General features: G+C 49.5%; 1 protein-coding gene and 3 non-coding genes across 6 annotated transcripts; all 4 read left to right on the top strand.

The window, feature by feature from the left end:
- Nucleotides 1–320: 320 nt before the first annotated feature.
- On the top strand, nucleotides 321–8,895 carry EIF4A2 (eukaryotic translation initiation factor 4A2). 3 transcript variants are annotated; one of them, XR_016442942.1, is made up of 12 exons: nucleotides 321–414; nucleotides 1,064–1,109; nucleotides 1,201–1,333; nucleotides 1,634–1,773; nucleotides 3,051–3,219; nucleotides 4,165–4,274; nucleotides 4,808–4,951; nucleotides 5,436–5,573; nucleotides 5,945–6,034; nucleotides 6,274–6,353; nucleotides 7,200–7,301; nucleotides 8,081–8,221. XR_016442942.1 is itself a non-coding variant. In XM_090051609.1 (11 exons), exons 1-11 carry the CDS (start codon nucleotides 386–388, stop codon nucleotides 8,223–8,225), a joined length of 1,224 nt encoding a protein of 407 aa, XP_089907735.1. In that variant the 5' UTR covers nucleotides 321–385; the 3' UTR covers nucleotides 8,226–8,895. The 3 variants fall into 3 exon arrangements, 1 of the variants encoding a protein (XP_089907735.1); XR_016442941.1 differs by having other exon boundaries at nucleotides 7,200–7,305; nucleotides 8,081–8,220; XM_090051609.1 differs by lacking the exon at nucleotides 7,200–7,301 and having other exon boundaries at nucleotides 8,081–8,895.
- On the top strand, nucleotides 1,486–1,557 carry LOC149863155 (small nucleolar RNA SNORD2). The gene has a single exon (XR_016443396.1). It is a non-coding gene; the product is annotated as a small nucleolar RNA SNORD2 (small nucleolar RNA).
- On the top strand, nucleotides 4,992–5,172 carry LOC149863154 (small nucleolar RNA SNORA81). Its single transcript, XR_016443410.1, has one exon. It is a non-coding gene; the product is annotated as a small nucleolar RNA SNORA81 (small nucleolar RNA).
- On the top strand, nucleotides 5,732–5,859 carry LOC149863153 (small nucleolar RNA SNORA63). The gene has a single exon (XR_016443405.1). It is a non-coding gene; the product is annotated as a small nucleolar RNA SNORA63 (small nucleolar RNA).
- Nucleotides 8,896–20,770: the final 11,875 nt, after the last annotated feature.

Below are 20,770 nucleotides of genomic sequence, written 5' to 3'. Positions count from 1 at the left end.
CCACGGGAAACCCCGCGCGCGGGGCAGGGGCGGGGCCCGAGGCCGCCGCGAGACAGTCTCACGCTCCAACTGCTGCAATATCCTTCCGCTCCCCCCCGCGTGTAGGGAGGAGGCGAAAAAGTAGTTCCAACCTCCCCCGCCTCTAGCCTCACCAGCTTTATCGGCCCCTCGGAGAAGACCCTGCCCCGACTGCGGAAGACAGTCCCCACCGGCAGCAGTGGAGACAGGCTGGGAGGGACAGGAGAGAAGGGTCTTTTTATGGCTGAGGACAGGGTGGAGGGATGTATTCGTCCGCTGGAACGAGTTCCGGCCGCGGCACGGCGATATAAGGCGGGCGCAGCAGCACCGCTGCCTTTTCAGTTGAGGACAGCGGTGGGAGTGGAACATGTCCGGCGGCTCCGCGGATTACGGCAGGTAGGCGGCCTTCTTCCTCCCTCCCCCCGTTGTGCTGTAGGCCCTTGTTTTCCTCTCCCTTTGTTGAAGCGGTGATTTCTCCCCTTCACAACCCTCCTCGCGCGCGGCCGCCAAGACAGAAATCGGCTCCTCCTCCCTTCCCCGAGTTGGTTTGTCCCGGCTGTTCCCGGGCTCGGCTAAGGGCGAATCCATTCCGCCGGGGGGGTGTTCCTTTCCAGCCTGCGGGGTGGAGCCCATTTGCGCAATTCCGGGGGTGGAGCTCTCGCGAGAGTTCGCGGCTTGGGGGGTGAGAACCTATTCCTGATGCTGTAGGTGGTGCTGGCCACGCGCAATAGCAGCTTCCCAGCCCCCACCCCTCCCGCAAGGCCATATCCTGGCAGGTGCAGCCCCTGTGTTGCAAAAAGTGTCCCCTTATAAACTAGGTTGTGACTCCTGTTTCTGCCATGGTGCTGGGACTGTGAATACCCCCAAAGCCAGTGTGAGAAAGGGACTTGAAATAATAGGGGCAAGTAAGATGTGTCTTGGCAAAGCCCCCAAGCACCTGCCAGAAAGAAGAGTTGCTAACTTTGCCTTGATCGCAGGCAGGGCTTAGCTGCTGCTTTCTGTGAGAGAAGATAGTGGGTTTTTAACTGTTTCCATTTGCCAACAGAGACCATGGCGGCCCGGAGGGAATGGACCCTGACGGCATCATCGAGGTGAGCACGTGACGCCAATTAAAACGAACCCCTGCATGGAGCAATGTGGGCAGCAGAGTAATGTGGCTTCTTTTTTTCTTCTCTTTTGCAGAGCAATTGGAATGAAATTGTTGACAATTTTGATGATATGAATTTAAAAGAGTCTCTTCTCAGAGGCATTTATGCTTATGGGTTTGAAAAGCCATCTGCTATTCAGCAGAGGGCTATCATTCCATGCATCAAAGGTAGGCGAGCATGTATCTACCACCTTGATAATGTGAGAGTCTATGCAGCTACCTCCCTGATATGGAGTCATGTTTGTCATTAAACAATCATTTTTAAGCATATATGTAGCTATCTTTAATCGGTCATGATGACATTTTATCCTTATTTGAATAAGTGAGATGATGGTATACCATCTTTCGGGACTGACCTGAAATGGAGACACCTCTTAATTTGCTGATCACTTATTTCAAAAGGAATAAAGTTAAACTCAAAAATCTAACTTGTGTGGGAGCAGTAAATATGTATCCTACTCTTTTTAGGGTATGATGTGATTGCTCAAGCTCAGTCAGGTACTGGCAAGACAGCCACATTTGCTATTTCCATCCTGCAGCAGTTGGAGATTGATCTCAAGGAGTCCCAGGCACTAGTATTGGCCCCTACCAGAGAACTGGCTCAACAGGTATTGATAGTGTAGTTAAAAAGCTGCTTGTGTGTTGCATAGGTTTCAGGTTTCACAACTGTGGGGGACAGTAATGGGGTCTGTACCTTCTTATCATCCAGAATATCTGCCACCAAATTTAATGGGAAAGCAAATGTGCTTTCTGTTCTACTAGCTTTTCTCTACCCATGTGAAGAGTTCAGATGTCATTTCTTTGGAAGGGTACTGGGCAGAGGGGTGGGCAGCAGCTGCGCTGTATAGCTCTACAGCAAATCCCAAACACTCTTCAAAGATGTGATATTAAAATAGTGATTTTGAGTGAGAAGTCTTTTTGCAAACTTCTGTGCAGTTGTGCAACATGAAAACTGCAGTGCACGTGACTGGTTCGTTTTTTTTGTAGTTTGTGATGTATTTATCCAACTAATGCTATGTTGCATGTTTACTTCACCCTCACAAGGCTCAGTGCTTTATTTTACTTGAAATGGAGCTGCTTCAAACTCCTTGTTATATTGAACTTACAAATCCAGTCATTTAAAGGTTAAATTTGAGAAGTAAAACCATAGATGCTGAACTTGAAACCAAAATGGATTGCTGTGTGACTGGCTCTTCACTTGAAGCAGAAATATTTTTTGCTTACTCAGGCCCAGTATGATGGTTAAGATTTCTCTCTCAGGTGGTTGCAGGGCATTACAGGACTTCAAACCCCAAGTGCCAAGAAATACTTTGGCCTACTAGTTCATAAAATGAGGGCACCGGAATACTAAGCTTTCTGGGTCTTGGATCAAACTTATATTTACTAGTCTTAGTTTTGCACTATTAAGATGGACACCAATAAAGTGAAACTACATTGGGAGCAGGGTATAAGCATTTTCCTGGGTTATTGTATGCACATGATTGATGTTGCTATGGGGGTTTGATAATTGCTTAATAAACTGGTATGGGGTGTAGTCATGCATTTTACAACACTCGTATTACCTACATGGAAGTTAGCCGAATGCACAACACAGCATAGTCGTCTTATGATTTGTTGATGCATTGGATTGTGACCTTTGAATGGGGAGTAACTTCATACAATTGACTAGCCTAATGGCAAGGAAAAATGGGTCAGCTTAAAAAAAAAAAAAAAAAAAAAATCCAACCTCTTAACAAAGCAAAAGCTGGTGCTACGTTAGCTGCTACTTGATACGCAGTTGGCAGATTGAGCAAGCATACTGGTTTGATTTTTAATAACAAACATTAAAATGATTTTGGTACTGAAGTCATTGTCAGGAACTTTAATTAAAGGACTTTTATTTTAGATCCAAAAGGTAATTCTGGCCCTTGGAGATTACATGGGGGCAACGTGCCATGCTTGTATTGGTGGCACAAATGTTCGCAATGAAATGCAGAAGCTTCAAGCAGAGGCTCCACACATTGTAGTTGGAACTCCAGGGCGGGTGTTTGATATGTTAAACAGACGCTATCTCTGTAAGTACTGAATTTATTCTTGTTTATGCATTTACTAGTGGATGTCTAAATACCTATAGGCAGCAGTAAACATTTTGATGTCATCATTTGATGATGCAAAACATTGTGTGGAACACACTTTTTTTTTTTTTTCCAAATAAATGTATTCAAAGCAATACACATGAGAAATAGTATTTTAAAACTGAATTTCCACAATACATTTTACATAGTGATCAACTGGTTGATTTGCAGAGACCTGGCTGGGGGGGGGCTGAGCATGCATGTGCTGCAAGCCCAGCAGGTCAGTCTGTGGGGGAAGGAAGGGGTGGGGGCCAGATTTGAGCATTCTAGCAGAGGCCTGGGGAGCATGCTTCTCCTGCCCCCCCCCCCAATCTGTGTGTGGGGTAGATGTGGATGCTGCTGCTATGCTTGGCAGCCAGATGCAGCTGCCCTGGGAGCAGCACAATGCCATGTGCATTTTGCTGCTGGGTGGGCAGGGGGCAAGGGTCAGCCCAGGGCATAGCAGTATCCACCTCAGCCCCACATACAAATTAGGATGGAACACAAAAGGACCCTCTCCCACCCGGGCCCAGGGTGTGTGCAGTGGCAGGAGCCTGCCCCCAGTGGACCAACTGCCCAGGCACTGATCCTCCCACCACCCAACCTGCAACCTGGCTGGGGCCCCATTCCCTCCTTGCCCCACAGACTGACCTGCTGAGCTGGCAGAGGTGGGTGAGGCATGGTAGGGTCCAACCCAGGATCTAACTTTAGGAGCAATTGAAAACTTTGCAAGAATTACTCACCTGGGAAGGGAGAGAGTGATTAATAGCTAATGGCTTAAACATTCTCCATACCATTAAGATCCATGTAATGGTTACTTGAGGGGGGGGGGTAGTGATCCACTGTTACATGCAGTAAACATTGTGATACAAATTTTGGTAAAATGCTTCTGTCCCTGTCTTGTAGCACCTAAATGGATTAAGATGTTTGTTCTGGATGAAGCAGATGAGATGTTGAGCCGTGGATTTAAGGATCAAATTTATGAGATTTTTCAAAAGCTAAGCACAAATATACAGGTAAATATTAATTGTAAGTAATTTTTTTTTTGAGATGCAGATTAAGTTGTGCACATGTGTACTATATTGCTGTTCCTCTTGTCCAAATGAAAACTGCTTATTATCCTCATCTTGCTTTCCTGTTGATGCAAACTAGTAGTGCCCCCAGATGATATGGGACTTTAAGCTGATTTGGTAGTTCACTTATATTACATGTATACATAAGTGTCTCTGAATTGGGGGTGGGTAAAACATGGCCTGTAGGCCAGATGCAGCTTGCCAGGCCATTCTGTCTGGCCTGTGGGACCCCTTAAAGTTTGGGGGGTTTTTTGGCTTTTTTTTTTTTAATATTAATCTGCCCCTGACTGCCTGTCAGGTGGCCCTTGATGGCTTGCCAAAACTCGGTAAGTGCCCAAAATAACTGCCCACCCCTGCTCTGAATACACTGTGAGGTCATACTGTGCCAGTATATATGGCAATAGTTTAGTGTCTCCTCATTTGGCTTGCCTTTCTGACTTCTCCCAATATTGAAGGAATGTCTCTCAAACTCTTAGGTTGTATTGTTATCGGCCACAATGCCAATGGATGTGTTGGAAGTGACCAAAAAGTTCATGAGAGATCCTATACGTATTCTGGTGAAAAAAGAAGAACTGACCCTTGAGGGTATCAAACAGTTCTACATTAATGTTGAAAGAGAGGTGGGTGCCATTTTATAAGTACGTTTGGAAGTGTACGTTCACCTTCTTGTTCAAGCACTGTGCTAAAATTACAGGAACCAGGGCTCTACTTTGGTTCCTGTAGTAATGCTAGCAGAGTACACACAGGAAGAAGAGTAATTGTACACTGAATTGAAAAGGACTTGGGTGGACCTCTTTCTTAATGTCCAGTGTCCTATGTCTTAAGATTCAGTGCTATAACTGATTTTTGTGTAGCAGTTGTTTGTTTGGGCTTTTATGTGCCCAATTCATTTCAGCTGTGTTGTGTTGCCTCCATTCTACAATGGAATGTGCTGATTTTTAATTTTATTTCTCTTTTGTTGTTTAATGGTGCTTTTGAGATTTGCCTTGTTTCCCTTCCCCCTTTCTCTCCCTCCTTTCCGCCCCCCCCCCCCCCCCAAATGTTTAGACTTCTGTTTTGTTAACCCCAGTCGATTTGATCTAAATATCCTCCCATTTACCTTAGGAATGGAAGCTGGATACTCTTTGTGACTTGTATGAGACTTTGACAATTACACAGGCTGTTATTTTCCTAAACACAAGGAGAAAAGTGGATTGGCTTACAGAGAAAATGCATGCAAGGGACTTCACAGTTTCAGCTCTGGTAAGAGTCATCTGAGATGGTTGTGATCTTGTAGGACTGCTCTTCAGTACAGACATTTAATGTTGAGCTTCTCTAGCGTAATAGAAATTATTTTTGCTTGTGCAAATTTAATTTTATAGTGAAATGAAATGAAAACTGGTACTCCCATTTAATGTGAGAAGCAGGTTAAGTTACAATGTAGCTGTGAAGTGCTGTATTGTCGTTCCCCCTGCTCAAAGCAAAATGTTTCCTACTATCCCTTCCTGCCTTGACACCACAGCAGGTAGGGACGCTTGGTCTCATACACTCTTTTTAAAATGAACATTCTCCTCTAAAGTGCCAATAATCTCTTACCTGTGCCTGGTAACGCTTCTTACCTGTAATTTTTACAGCATGGCGACATGGACCAGAAGGAACGTGATGTTATCATGAGAGAGTTTAGATCGGGGTCAAGTCGTGTCTTGATCACTACTGACTTGTTGGTAAATATTTGCTACTTTAAAAAGAAAAAATTGCACCTCAAATGGCCAATTCAGGTTTACTACCAAAAGCTTCTTAATCAGTGAAGGTTAATGTGACCTTAACTACTTGAGCTCTTGGAAAAGCAAAGACTGCACTCCACTATGGACTACATGGTTGTAATCCATCACTATAATGTAGTCAACAAAGTAAACTTTCAAACTAAAATGAATGGCTTGTATTAATTTGCACTGACTTCCAGGCTCGTGGCATTGATGTGCAGCAAGTTTCCTTGGTTATAAATTATGACCTGCCGACCAATCGTGAAAACTACATTCACAGGTTAGTGCATCATTGTGCAACTAAAACTTACTTATTGTTTCTCTTATTGCATCTCAAATGAAATGTTTCCTTACAGAACTTCTCTGCATGCTTAGTAAAAACAGAGATGGATTTTCCTTCTAGTTTGCTTAAACTAGAAAAGAATGAATTTTATGCAGACCCACCATAAAGCAGAGGGCCTAGATATGAATAGTACTAAACATTTTACTTTGTACAGTCTTTCTACAATTGTTCTGTAACATGGTTCTGGAATGGGGGAGGGGCAGAGCTTCTTGGTTAGTCAATGAAACAAAGCAGTGGGAAAACTTAAGATGTCTGTCTAGTATAATGTTAGCCAGTCTAGTCATCTGCCAGTTCAGGCTTACTACCAAAAGCTGCTTAGTTTTTAGTGAAGGTTAATGTAAGATGGCAGATGTCATGCGCTATCTGCTGCTGAACTACTATTTTCTGGTGTGTGTGTATGAATCTGATGCCAATCGTAGTTTAATGTGTACAGTATCAGACTCTGCAATTGGAAAATTTGTCTGCTAGATCTCACCTCCTTAGGCCACAGCTAATCATCCCAAAGTTTATTTGTTGCAGCTTAGCTACTAGCTTTTCACATGAGCAACTTTAGTGAAAGTAATTCCTGCTCTGCAAGTGAAGAGGTTGAATTGTGCTGACAGTCTGTGCCTTGATTTTTATATTCTTGGTGGTTCTTTTTTTACAGTGGGATTCTTTACTCTGACCTGTTTTGTTCGGGTAGCAATTTGAGTGTTGTTTCCCTGAAATTAGTTAACCCCTTCCTAGTGACTGTCCTTAAATTTAAGTAAATTGTGCTTTGTTACTTGATGTAAAAAAATACAGGAGTCGATAGCAGCAGTTGATGACACAAGATGGTGCTCAGAAACGGCGTTGACCTAATTTAGGACGTGGATTCGTAAGCGGCACAGTTTGAATAAAGAGCGAGTTGGTATTTATATTTTTTGTCATGATTATTCACCAAGTCTTTCTGTATCGAGTCATTTTCTTTGTATTGTAGCTCTTTGTTAGGTGCTTCATTGGCTAATTTCCATGGAGGATGGCAGAACTGTTGGCCAGTTTGGCTAAGAAAAAACCAATGTGTGGTGGTTAATTGATGTGACTTTTTAAAATGGTGTTGTAAAAGTGGCAATTAGGTTGGGTTTCCCTGCCAAAAAGCCTAAGTTTTCCCACTGTGAAAACAGTATGTTCTTAAATAGTTTTCACACTTCTGAAGCTTACTGTTCCATGTCACATGATACAATTGGGAGTATATCTGGAATGGTAATCTTGGCTGTTTTTTTAAGTAGATGTAATGTGTGTATTGTCTCATAGGCTGATCAAGCTCTGCCCGTGCTTTGGGGGTTTGGTTGTGGGTGGATTTATAAAAATCCAAATAGTGGGGTTGGATTAACAAGCTCTCTACTTAATATCGCAGTACCAAGAGGAGTTGCATTGGGACCTTTGTTGACGGTCAAAACAGTAACCTTTTTGCCCTGCTATTCTCTGTAGGTTGGACACTTTTCTTCCCTACTGATGGCACTAACTGCTAATTTTTTTTAACTTGACTTGTATTAGCAGCTAGTCCTGTAAAATGCAGCATAAACTGGCCCCAGGCAGATAAACGAACAGCAGTTAATGAGTGGCTCTAACAGTTTAAGTATTATGAGCCCCAGCTGCCTATATGTCTATATTTAATGCCTCTTGTGTATATGTCTTTTCTTCAGAATTGGCAGAGGTGGTCGCTTTGGCAGGAAAGGTGTGGCTATAAACTTTGTCACTGAAGAAGACAAAAGGATTCTTCGGGATATTGAGACTTTCTACAATACTACGGTGGAGGAAATGCCAATGAATGTGGCTGACCTCATTTAGTCCCTGGGATGAGATTGTTTTGGAATGCAGTGCTCGCTGTTGCTGAATAGGCGATTCACAACGTGCATTGTGCTTCTTTCTTTGGGGATATACTGAATCGTCTCAATGCTCATACCGGATCAGAAATACAGATTTGATGAGCGAAGCGACTGTTTGTCGTGAGCTCCTGTGGGGAAAGCTGCTGGCTTTATCCACTTTAGGGTTAGACTGTTGGGGTTGGGTGGAAAAGTTATGGGGTCTGTAAATTTTTTCTTTATTAGAAATTTATTTCCTAGTTCAGTAGAAGTGGTTGTATTAGATGTTCTTTATCGTTTAATAATTTACTTATGGACTAAAAGATATAAGTGCTGTATAAAATCGGCCAATTACGTTAAGCTAGCATATCTTCCTTTATTGTAGTTGCATTTTAAACTGAATTGGAAGGGCCTTTCCACATAACTATAAACTTTTATAAGAGCATTTAAAATGCATTTTTTTTTTGTTTGGTATGTATTTATTCAATAAAGTATTTAATTGGTGGATAAGTGTGATCTGGACCCTACTGCTAAGCCCCAGCAAGCAAGCAATCATACTATTGTCTTAGTTAGGGATAAACCCAGTAAAATTGCCATATTGCACATGTCTTAATGAAGTTTGAATGTTCAGTAAAATACTTATATATTCACTTCAATCTGTAAATGGCTGTTTTTTGTTGTGGTACATTCTCTGTTAATGGGGGTAATGAATTGCCAGACTCTCAAAAGGCAGCCTTCTGGGACTGGCACCAGAGTGGGGATACAGAAACCTGTTGGCAGCAAATAGTGGCTGCTGCTGCCCCTTGCCTCATTGCTGTACCTGGCTCTAGTGCTAGGGATGCAAAGCTTAACCTTGCCATCCCTGCACTAAGGGGCTTCATGCTACTTCCCAGATATTGTTTCCTCTTATTGTGCATGCTGGCCCACGGTTTTAATAGGATATGTCATAAGTGTGGCACAGAGCCTCTTAACATGGCAAATAGAGGTAAGGGAGAAAACAGCAACAGAAGGGGGAGGGGAAGGAGAGGGTGTGGCCTTGCCTCGTAGTATACTTGTCAAAAATATTCAACCCCAGTGGAGTGTGGTTTGCCTATGGGACTTGGATAAAACTTGTCCTTTTGGATTAAAGTTGGGGCTGATGGAGGGGAGGAGGGGGCCAGTGTCTGATAGCTTAGGAGGCTGATCTTGTAGTTTCAGATAAACCCATGCAGATTCTTAGCACAAAGTAGATGGGTACTTAACTAGACCAAAGGGTTTCCACCTTCTTAAGGGAGTGTATCCCCCTCAGGGGGGAGGGGGCAGAAGTGCACTTACAGCCAGCTGTGGGGAACTTGGGGGAGGGGGGGTGTGTGGCCTAGGACCCAGCAGGGCTAGGGAAAGCTGGGCCAGAGCTGCTTGTGCTGGTGCCTTCCCCTATGGGGCCTGGGGCTATGGCCTGGCACTAGCATCACCCCTGGCCCCATACCATCTGGGACCCTGAGGCAGAGGAGGACTAGCCTTGGCCAGGCTAGAGGGGGTGGAGCCCCTAAGACCCATGTGCCCATCCCACCAGCCCCTGCACAGCTGGGGCAGGGCATAGGACAGCCACTAGGTCTGTGCAAAACTTCCTGGAAGCTTCCTTTTGACTCATTTTGAGCTCAACCCAGCAAAAACAAGACAGCTGCAAAATGGAACAAGGCAAGTTGAAATAGTCTTGAGTTTTGAAACTCAAGCTGGGCATGTCTACAAGGAAACACACTAAAGTAGGGGGGGAAGGAGTGCTCTCATTGACTAACTGGCCAGTGACTGTCATTCTTCCCTGAGGGCCCTTCCAATCCCAGTGCTCTAGGGGAGGGATAGAAAAACTGCATAAATGGCAGTGTGGTTTGAACAGCCTTGGTGGCAGTTGAGCGAGGGGAAACCTTAACATACATGCATGCACACTTTGCCTGTCAGCGGCCAGAGGTGCAGAACCCAGACTTCCCTTTCCCCAATCTCCTTGACAGCTGGCAGGCTTTGTGGCTGCAGCAGGGCCTAGCTGGCCTGCAGTGTTCACAGTGCCATCCCCCCAAGACAGTCCCACAGGCACCCAGGTCATGAGTTTTGCCTGCCAGCAGCTAGAGGTACAGGACCCCAGAACCCCTGCATTTATCTCCTTGACAGATGGTAGGCTTCTTTGTGGCCCCAGCAGGGGCCACCATCCCTGCAGCTTTTGTTCCACTGCACCTCAACACAGTAGCATCCATGTCACGAGTTTCGCTTGTCCACAGCTTGAGGTGCAATTTCTCCCAGGCAGCAACAGTGGAAGGGGGGAGGAGCAGGCCGAGGCCAGTGCCAGTGGCCTCTACCCCCCCCCCCCCCGGCACATGGGCATTACCTCCAAGGAGCGGAGGGAGGGGAAGGGCAAGAGACAAGGCCAGCTCCTGTGGTTTTGCCCTCCCCCACTCCCCTCCATCATCACCACCTGCAGGGAACGGAGCAGGGCAGGGCCCCCGTTTTGTCTGCTCTTGCCACTGCCTCCAGGGATCAGGCTGGGGATAGCAAGGCCAATGGGCTTTGTTTCGTGTCCCCACCATCATGGTGACACTCCACTGTGCCACCACCTCCTGTCTGAACACTTCTTCGCACTCTGATTAGCTTAAGTGATCAGAAAGTGGTTTAAACCTGTAGCAGAACAGAAGTAAATTGTACATAAATCAGTTTCAAAATGGCTGAAAGTGGTTTAAGATAAACCTGGTTGGATGTAGTATCAGGCTTAACTGATTTGGGTCAAACCAGTTTATGAAACTTCTGTCCCAGACCCCTTCCTGGTTCAAGTTAAGTCACAGTCCCACAGCATGCTTTCCAATCCTGGGGTGGGCTGTCTGCTCCAGAGAGCAGGGCTGGCTCTACCCCTCTGCTCCCAAGCTGGAGCAGTGAGGGCTGACTGATGGAATGGGGGGGAGGGGATGACAAGCCTGGCTCGGGATGCATCCCAGGCTGCAGGGGAGCTGCCCCTCCTCCCCCTCCAGGCAAACCCTGGCTGGGATCTGGGGCCAGGGAGGGGGGTTAAATGCACTTTCTCCCACTCAAGCTTACGGCTGGCTGCAACTGTGAACTAGAAATCCCAGAGGCCCCTGGAAGCAGAAAGAAGATGTGATGAGCAACCCTGCAGAGTCCTGCAGCTGTGAGTGTGGATCATAAATCCCAGAGACCTTGGGGCAGCAGGAAGAGGAAGTGAACATACAGTCAGAGAGCCCTGCTCTAGCACAGGGGTGAGCAAAATATGGTCCAGGAGCCGGATGCAGCCAACCAAGCTATTCTATCCGGCCGGCAGGGCCCCTAAAAATTTAGAAAATTAATATTCATCTGCCCTGGGCTGCCTGTCATGCGGCCCTCGATGGCTTGCCAAAACTCAGTAAGTGGCCCTCTGCCCAAAATAACTGCCTGCCCCTGCAGTCTAGCATCTCCCAGCTTCTGGCCTGAGCCACTACTAGCACATGGCTGCATTTCCTGAATCAGAGGTAAAAGTCTGTTTGCTTCCACTTCAATTTAATCTGTGCATCTTCATAACCTGCAAAGACTGAATTGATTTGGCCTCAGGCATTTTGACTGTCTGTACTTAGCCCTAAAGGACATGGGCTACCCTGGGCCAGACAGATAGAAAACAGCTGACTTAAAGGGAAATATGACTCAGGGTGAAGGGGAAATTTTACAAGTCAGTTGAGGAGCTGCTGTTTGGGTTTGGATACCATGAGGAGTTTGTTATAGCCAAAAGGGCTTGTGTTTTTTTGTTAGTCATGACCAGCAGTTTGGGTTAGAACCGTTAGGGGTGAAAGAAGGCTCCAGAAGTGCCTGAGGGACTGTCGCAGAGCTCTCACCTGCCCTGCCACTGAGAGCAGAAATGGCTCAGGAGAGACCCCTAGTGGCAGGGAGGGAGAAGGGCAACTGCCAGTCACCAGGACTGCAGGTGCTGGTTGCCCTAGCAACCGGGGAAAACCTAGAGCCAGGAAGGGGCGGAGCTTAGCCCTTCTTAAGCCCAGGCAGAAGGCCAGGAAGGCAGTTCCCTTCTGGCAGCTGGAGAAGTAGGAGCTGAGCTGACTAACTGATTGAGTAGCTGCATCATGTTGCAGGGTAGAAAGAACCCTGGTTGGGAGGCTTGGCAGGAGAGACAGGTGGGACTGGATTGTATGTTATAGCCAGTGGGCTTATTGTTGTGTTACAGCCAATTGGCTTATGGTTCTGTTTAGTTATGGTTAACCGGAGGACTGGGTGAGGCTATAAGGGGTTGGAGGAGGCCTCATGAGAGCCCCATGATAGCGGGGATCTCCTGGCGCTGAAGGGGGTGCAGCTTTGTGTTGGGGCACATTGGCCCAGTTAGGCTGCCCCGAGCGAGGGGGCAGCCAGGAACCCTGAGCAAGGGGGCAGTAAAGTGCCCCGGAGTAAAAAGGGGGCAGTGAGGAGCCCGGAGTCAGGGGATAATGAGAGACCCCGGAGCTGAAGGGGGCAGCAAGGAGCCTCAGAGCCAGGGGGCAACAAGAAGCCTCAAGGTAGGGGTTGGCAAGGAGCCCGAGTGAAGAGGGGCAGCAAGGAGCCCCGAGAATGAAAGAAGGGCTGAGACTTAGGAACATGGCCCAAGTTAGGTCATGCCAACAACATCCGTGAGGCATGAGCTGCGGTGTAGGGGAGGAAAAGGAGCAGCAGACAGTGCCCCCTGTCATCAGGGTGTATATAAATGGAAAGCCTCCTGCTGAGTCAGATCATCTATCAATCACAAGTAAGATCAAGGCGTGGCAGGACAGAGTAAGCAGGCAGTTGGCCCATTGCAGGAGGGTGGAGCCCAACATCCAGAGAGGCTCTGAAAGTAAGACTCCTGCTACAGGGACACATGTTTGTTGTGAGCTTTTCTAGGGGCTCAAGGCCCAGAAACAGATTGGGTTAAGCAGGCTGGTAGCCAAGATCAAGGCTGGTAGCCTAACCGGGACTGAAGCCAGACAGGGTCAGCAGACCCAGTGCTCTGAGCAGGATAGAGACATGGCCCAGGGCAGCATGAGAGAGCAAACCCAAGCGGGGAGAGAAAGAGCCAGGGTCCTGAAAAGAAGCCAGGTCCAACAGTGGGCAGGAGCTAGAAGGCCCAGCAAGAGGAAAGGGGTAGAGGCCAGGAAGGCCAAGACCCCAACAAGGGGAAGTGATTAAACAGTAATACCTATGAGACATGGGCACAGCTCTAGGGAAGGTCAGAAGCTATGAATAGCCCACAAGGCAGCAGGTGCCCTGGGACATGCACAGGCCAGGAGAGCCTATCTAGTGAGAAGGCTGGATTGGGACTATCAGGGTCTAAGGGAGCTCTGCTGGCAGGAAGATGGGGCAGGGCCTGCTCTAGGTCCCTTGGCAGCTTCCCTTTCCAAAATCAACTAACATCAAGGCATGGCAGACAGAGCAGGATGGGAACCATGTGGCCACCAAGGATGCCATAAGTGGCAGAGCGCCTGCATCCGTGAGGTGAACCGGCGCCTCCAGAGTTGGTGTCATCGTACCAGATTTGGCTTCCTGGACCATGACCCGCACTTCAGATCAGAGGGCGTCCTGGGGCGTGATGGTCTCCATCTCTCCCCCAAAGGTAATAGTTTGTTTTCTTACAGGCTAGTTGACCTTCCAGTGGGCTTTAAACTAAGTTTGTTGGGGGATGGGGATCCACAGGAGCAAGAGAAATCTGGGCAGGTCCTACACCTGGTTGAGTTAAGAGCTCAGATATATAGCAAGGGACCAGTTGTCTCTCAGGAAGGTGGGGCACCCAGGGCTCCCACAGGGGGATTAAGGTGTCTCTTCACTAATGCAAGAAGCATGGGGAACAAGCAGGAGGAGCTTGCTCTTCTGCTTGCAAGTAGTAAAATCGACCTGGTTGGCCTAGTGGAGGGATGAAACATTTGACTGGGCAGTAGACATAGGGGGCTATAGGTTGTTTAGAAGAGATAGGAAGGGGAAAAAAGGGGTGTGTGTGTGGGGGGGGGTTGCACTCTATGTTGGGGATCATTATACCAGTTCTACCTTCCAAATGGGACCAGAGGAAGGCTTAACTGAGACCTTGTGGGTCAAATGTCAAGGAGGGCGGGGGGCGAGGGATCTGGCGGTAGGGGTTTACTACAGGCCACCACATCAGGAGGAAGAGCTGGATCTGGACTTCTCCAGGCAGCTGGGGGAGGCCGTGTGTGCAAGGGATGTTGTGGTCATAGGGGATATGAATTACCCTGACATCAACTGGGAGGGGCAGGCGGGCAGGTCGAGCCACTTACGAAGGTTCCTGACGTGCGTCCAGGACCTGCACCTCGTGCAGGAGGTGCTCGTCCCCACCAGGGAAACACCATCCTGGATCCGGTGTTAGCCGCTGGGGATGACCTGGTGGGGGAGGTGCTAGTACAAGGGAGGCTAGGGGACAGTGATCATGAAATGATCCAGTTTGCTATTCAGAGGAAGGCAGGGAGGGTAACTAGCACAGCGCAAATGCCTGACTTTAGGAAAGCCAACTTCGATGTGCTCAGGGCAGTAGTCAGGGAGGCACTCGGAGCCTGGGGGGTAGCTAGTATGGGGGTCCGGAAAAGGTGGTCCTTCCTCAAGGAGGCTACCCTTGGGGCACAGCAGGATGCAATTCCTCTGCACGGGAAGGCAGGAAAAGGGTCTAAGAAACCTTCATGGCTGAGCACGCACATTCAGGCTGCCCTGAGGGCAAAGAAAAAAGCGTACTGGCAGTGGAAGCGGGGGGCAGGGAGCAATGAGGAGTACACCTCCCTGCCCCGAGCTTGTAGGGATTTGGTAAGGGAAGTGAAAGCAGCACTGGAGCTTAGATTAGCTTCTGGGATTAAGGATAACAAAAAGTCCTTCAAGTATATAGGTACCAGGAAGAAGTCTCGGGGTAACATTGGACCCCTATGGGACAGGGCAGGGCAGTTGGTGACGGACGCGCGAGAGAAGGCAGAACTCTTCAACAAGGTCTTTGCCTCCGTGTCCCTGTCTGCTGACAACAGGGTGCTCTCAGGTGACAGCACAGAGAGGCCCAGGAAGGATGCGAGTCCCCCAACTTAGTTCAGACCTAGTTAAGGATTACCTGGAGGGCTTAGATGTGTCCAAGTCGGCAGGCCCGGATGACCTTCATCCGCGGGTGCTAAGGGGATTGGCTGGTGTCATTGCGGAGCCATTGGCACGGCTGTTTGAGGACTCCTGGTGTTTGGGCCAAGTCCCTGAGGACTGGAAAAGGGCCATTGTGGTCCCTATTTTCAAGAAGGGGAGGAAGGAAGAGCCTGGCAACTACAGGCCACTCAGCCTCACTTCTATCCTGGGGAAGGTCTTTGAAAAAATGATCAAGGGCCACATTTGTGAGAGCCCTGCAGGGGAAGGGATGTTGAGGGGTAACCAGCATGGGTTCGTGCCAGGCCGATCCTGCCTGACCAACCTGGTCTCTTCCTATGACCAGGTAACAAAGAGCTTAGATGGGAAGGAGGAAGTCGATCTCATCTTCTTGGACTTCCAGAAGGCCTTTGACACAGTGTCCCACCCAATTCTGCTGGGCAAGCTGAGGGGCTGTGGCATGGACGAATGCACGGTCACATGGGTGGCAAACTGGCTTCAGGGGCGCACCCAGAGCGGGGTGGTGGACGGGTCAGTGTCGACCTGGGGGGGTGTGGGCAGCGAGTCCCCCAGTGCTCGGTCCTAGGGCTGGTGCTGTTCAACATCTTCATCAGAGAGGATCCCGCAGCTCCTCCAGCCCACAGACCACTACCCCATGCTCCTTATTCACGCGGGCACCAATGACACGGCTCAGAGCACCCCCAGCCAGGTCATGAGGCGCTACAGGGATTTGGGAGCGGAGCTTAGGGGTCTGGGAGCTCAGGTGGTGTTTTCCTCGATCCTCCCAGTCTCGGGCTATGGGCTGAGGAAGGAGAGGAGGATCCACGCAGTGAACCAAAGACTGCGGAGCTGGTGTCATTGGGAAGGCTTTGGCTTCCATGACCACAGCCCACTTTTTGGAGAGAGAGGCAGTGAGCTGCTGGGAAGAGATGGCCTCCACCTCTCTCCCCTGGGGAGGAGGCTCTTCTCAGCCAGGCTGGCTGACCTGCTCCACCGGGCTTTAAACTAAGCCCGCTGGGGGATGGGGGGACTACTGCCACTGCTGGCCTGCTGAGCGACCCTTGCAAAGCCAGCAGACCAAGGCACTTAAAGGAGCCCACCCCTGCCCCAGCCCGGGCACAATCTGTGGGCAAGGCAAGAGCCCCTAAGGGCACACTTGCCTGCCTGTACACTAATGCCAGGAGCCTGGGCAACAAGCAGGAGGAGCTCGTCCTCCTTCTCAGTGCAAAGAATTATGACGTCATTGGGATAACGGAGACCTGGTGGGACTCCACCCATGACTGGACCACAGGGATAGAGGGCTGTACCCTATACAGGAGGGATTGTGTTGACAAAGGGGGCGGGGTGTAGCTCTCTATGTGAAGGAAAGCTACATGTCCCTGCAAGCTGATGTTGGCGACCGGCATGGACAGCTAGAGACCCTCTAGGTAAAAATTTGTGGGGAGTACAGCACAGGGGACACAATGGTGGGAGTCTACTACAGACCTCCCACTCAAAGTCCTGAGCTTGACCAGTTCACCCAGGAACTGACTGAGGCCACTTGCTCCAGGACTTTGGTTGTCATGGGGGACTTCAATTACCCAGACATCTCGTGGGAAGATCACTCAGCAAAATCCGAGCGGTCGCAAAGCTCTCTCTCGTCCGTGGATGACCTCTACTTGACTCAAGAAGTCTATGGGCCAATGAGAGGCAAAGCGCTGCTCAACCTGGTACTGGCTACGAGGGATGACCTAATCAGCGACCTAGTGATTGATGGGAAGTTGGGTGACAGCGACCACGGGCTGATCACCTTCACCATCCGCTGTAAAGCTGGTAAGTCAGTCAGCAACACAGAAGTCCTTGACTTCAGAAAAGCCGACTTTGACAAGCTCAAGAGGCTAGTCGGTCAGGCCCTTAGGGACCATGACCCCAGGGAGAGGGGAGTTCGAGAAGAGTGGTTGCTTCTCAAGGGAGCAATCCTCAGTGCACAAGCTAAATCTATTCCAACACGGAGGAAAGGCAGCAAGAAGGCATAGCAGCCCCCCTGGCTCTCCAGGGACCTAGCAGACCTCCTGCAGCTAAAAAGGAAAGCCTACAAAGGATGGAGGACGGGATTCACCTCTAAGGAGGATTATTCTGCGCTGGTCCGGTCCTGCAGGGAGCAAACCAGGAAAGCCAAGGCTGCAACTGAACTCCAACTAGCTTCAGGCATCAAGGACAACAAAAAGTCCTTTTTCAGATATATGGGGAGCCGGAGGAAAAGCAAGGGCAGCGCTGGACCCCTGCTAAACCAGATGGGGCAACTGACAACTGATGCCCAGGAAAAAGCCAACCTATTAAATAGGTACTTTACGTCAGTCTTTCATCAGTCCCATGGGACGCCCATGCCTGCTATGGGACAGTGAGGTCCGGGTGATGGGGATCCCCTACCCTCCATAAATGCTGACCTCGTGAAGGAACACCTTGAGAAGCTGGATACCTTCAAGTCAGCTGGCCCTGACAACCTGCACCCCAGGGTACTCAAGGAGCTGGCGAGCGTCATAGCCCAGCCCCTGGCACGGATCTTTGAAAACTCCTGGCGCTCTGGTGTAGTGCCCGAAGACTGGAAGAAGGCCAATGTGGTGCCGATCTTCAAGAAAGGGAGGAGAGTGGATCTGGCTAACTACAGGCCCATTAGCCTGACTTCTATCCTGGGGAAGATCTTAGAAAAGTTTATTAAGGAGGCCATCCTTGAGGGACTGGCCCAGGCTAACATCCTAAGGGATAGCCAGCACGGGTTTGTTGCGGGTAGGTCTTGTTTGACCAATCTCATTTCTTTCCATGACCAGGTGACCTATCACCTGGACAAAGGAGAAGAGACTGATGTCATATATCTTGACTTCAAAAAAGCTTTTGATCTGGTATCCCATGATCACCTCTTGGCCAAACTGCCCAGTTGTGGCCTTGGCTCCACCACGATCCGCTGGCTGGGAAATTGGCTTCGTGGTCGGACCCAGAGGGTTGTGATTGATGGCAGTCACTCATCATGGTGCCCTGTGACCAGTGGGGTCCCTCAAGGCTCTGTCCTGGGACCCATACTGTTCAACATCTTCATTAATGATGTGGACATTGGTGTCATCGGCAAACTTGGCCAGTCCGCTCCTGACTCCAAACTTTGGGGCAAAGCATCCACGCCAGAAGATAGGCGGGTGATCCAGGCTGACCTGGACAGGCTCAGCAAACGGGCAGACGAGAACCTCATGGTGTTTAACACCGATAAATGCAAGGTTCTCCACCTTGGGAGGAAAAACCTGCAGCACCCTTATAGGCTCGGCAGTGCTACGTTGGATAGCACTACAGAAGAAAGAGACTTGGGGGTCATCATTGACCACATGATGAACATGAGCCTCCAATGCGATGCTGCGGCTAGTAAAGCAACCAAAACGCTGGCTGGCATCCATAGATGCTTCTCGAGCAAATCCCGGGACGTCATTCTCCCCTTGTACTCGGCCTTGGTGAGGCCGCAGCTGGAGTACTGTGTCCAGTTTTGGGCTCCACAATTCAAAAAGGTTGTGGAGAAGCTTGAGAGAGTCCAGAGGAGAGCCACGCGCATGATCAGAGGTCAGGAAAACAGATCTTACGATGACAGGCTGAGAGACATGGGACTCTTTAGCCTGGAAAAGCGCAGGCTCAGGGGTGATCTGATGGCCACCTATAAGTTTATCAGGGGTGACCAGCAGGATCTGGGGGAACATTTGTTCACCAGAGCGCCCCAAGGGATGACGAGGTCGAACGGTCACAAACTCCTGCAAGACCGTTTCAGGCTGGGCATAAGGAAGAATTTCTTTACTGTCCGAGCCCCCAAGGTCTGGAACAGCCTGCCAGCAGAGGTGGTTCAAGCACCTACATTGAACACCTTCAAGAGTAAATTGGATGCTTAACTTGCTGGGATCCTATGACCCCAGCTGACTTCCTGCCCTTTGGGCAGGGGGCTGGACTCGATGATCTCCCGAGGTCCCTTCCAGCCCTTATGTCTATGAAATCAGCGACCTGGACAAGGGTGTGGAAAGTGCCCTGTTCAAGTTCACTGATGACACCAAGCTGTGGGGTAAAGTGAATATGCCAGCAGGCAGGGACTGCATCCAGGCAGACCTGGATAGGTTGGAGAAGTGGGTGGATCTGAACAGGACGCAGTTCAACAAGGACAAGTGCAGGGCGCTGCACCTGGGGAGAGGGAACCAGCATTATGGTTCTAGGTTAGGGGCTGCCCCTCTCCGCAGCAGAGGCAGACCCAACCGCACTCTGTCCTGCATCAACAGCGGCATCACTAACAGGTCTTGCTCCCCCTCTATGCAGCGCTGGTCCGGCCCCAGCTGGAGTCCTGTGTCCAGTCCTGGGCGCCGCACTTCAAGGACGTGGAGAACCTGGAGAGGGCCCAGAGGCCACTCGTATGGCTGGGGAACCTCTGTGGCCAGCCCTATGAGAAGAGGCTGAGGGTCCTGAATCTCTTCAGTCTTCACAAGAGGAGACTGAGGGGCGGATCTTGTGGCTGCCTACAACCTTATCAGGGGCCACCAGCAGGGGCTCGGGGAAAGTCTGTTCACCAGGGCCCCACTTGGAGTCACCAGGAACAATGGCCACAAGCTGAGGGCGGATGGGTTAGGTTAGAGATTAGGAAGAACTACTTCACGGTAAGGATGGCCAGAGCCTGGAACAGGCTTCCCAGAGAGGTGGTGCTCTCGCCTTCCCTGGATGTCTTCCAAAGGAGACTGGATAGGCACCTGGCTTAGGTCTTATGACCCCTGCCACCGCCAGTGCTCATTCCTGCCCATGGCAGGGGGTCAGACTCAATGATCTAGGTCCCTTCCAACTCACTGATTCTGATATTATGGCCACCCCTGGTCCACCACCCATCACAGAACCAGGGGTGGAGGTGAGGGTGGTTTCTTTTACCTCCACAACACAGAAGACCTACTGGAGAGGGCTGAAGCCCATGTTTCCCAATGGAGCACCCTGTAACCTTGTTATAGAGCAGGGATGGGCAACCTGCAGCACACATGCCACAAGTGACGGGCAGGCTTTGTGTGTAGCACAGCAGACTGTGATGTCTATCATGACAGATAGGGCAGGGACCAGAAAACAGCAGCCAGTCCAACAGGGATGGAGATAAATGGTAGCCAGGGAGGGCACTGTGGCCCCTGCCATCATCAAGGGTCCGGTCTACCCTTACTTCAACTGTGCAAGACAGTTCAGTATTTACCAGCAACAATTAGTACTCCAAGCTCGGGGCAGGGAAGGGTGGTGTGCATGCTCAGGTCAGTTGGTCATTAGGCAGGAGGTGTTTTGAGAAACTAGCTACAAGCTTCTTGCAGTCTCACTCAAGGTTACCCACCAATATGGATCTGGCCTCAACAGTTCTGTCCTTCAGTTCTATTGTACAACTTTGAATACTTTGTAAAGCTTGACACCTAGGCCACGGTGTCAGACAGCCAT

This window comes from Crocodylus siamensis, chromosome 6 (assembly GCF_052110815.1).
Source record: "Crocodylus siamensis isolate JL-2025a chromosome 6, ASM5211081v1, whole genome shotgun sequence".
Lineage (NCBI taxonomy): Eukaryota > Metazoa > Chordata > Crocodylia > Crocodylidae > Crocodylus > Crocodylus siamensis.
This window is presented reverse-complemented; position numbering and strand designations above follow the sequence as displayed.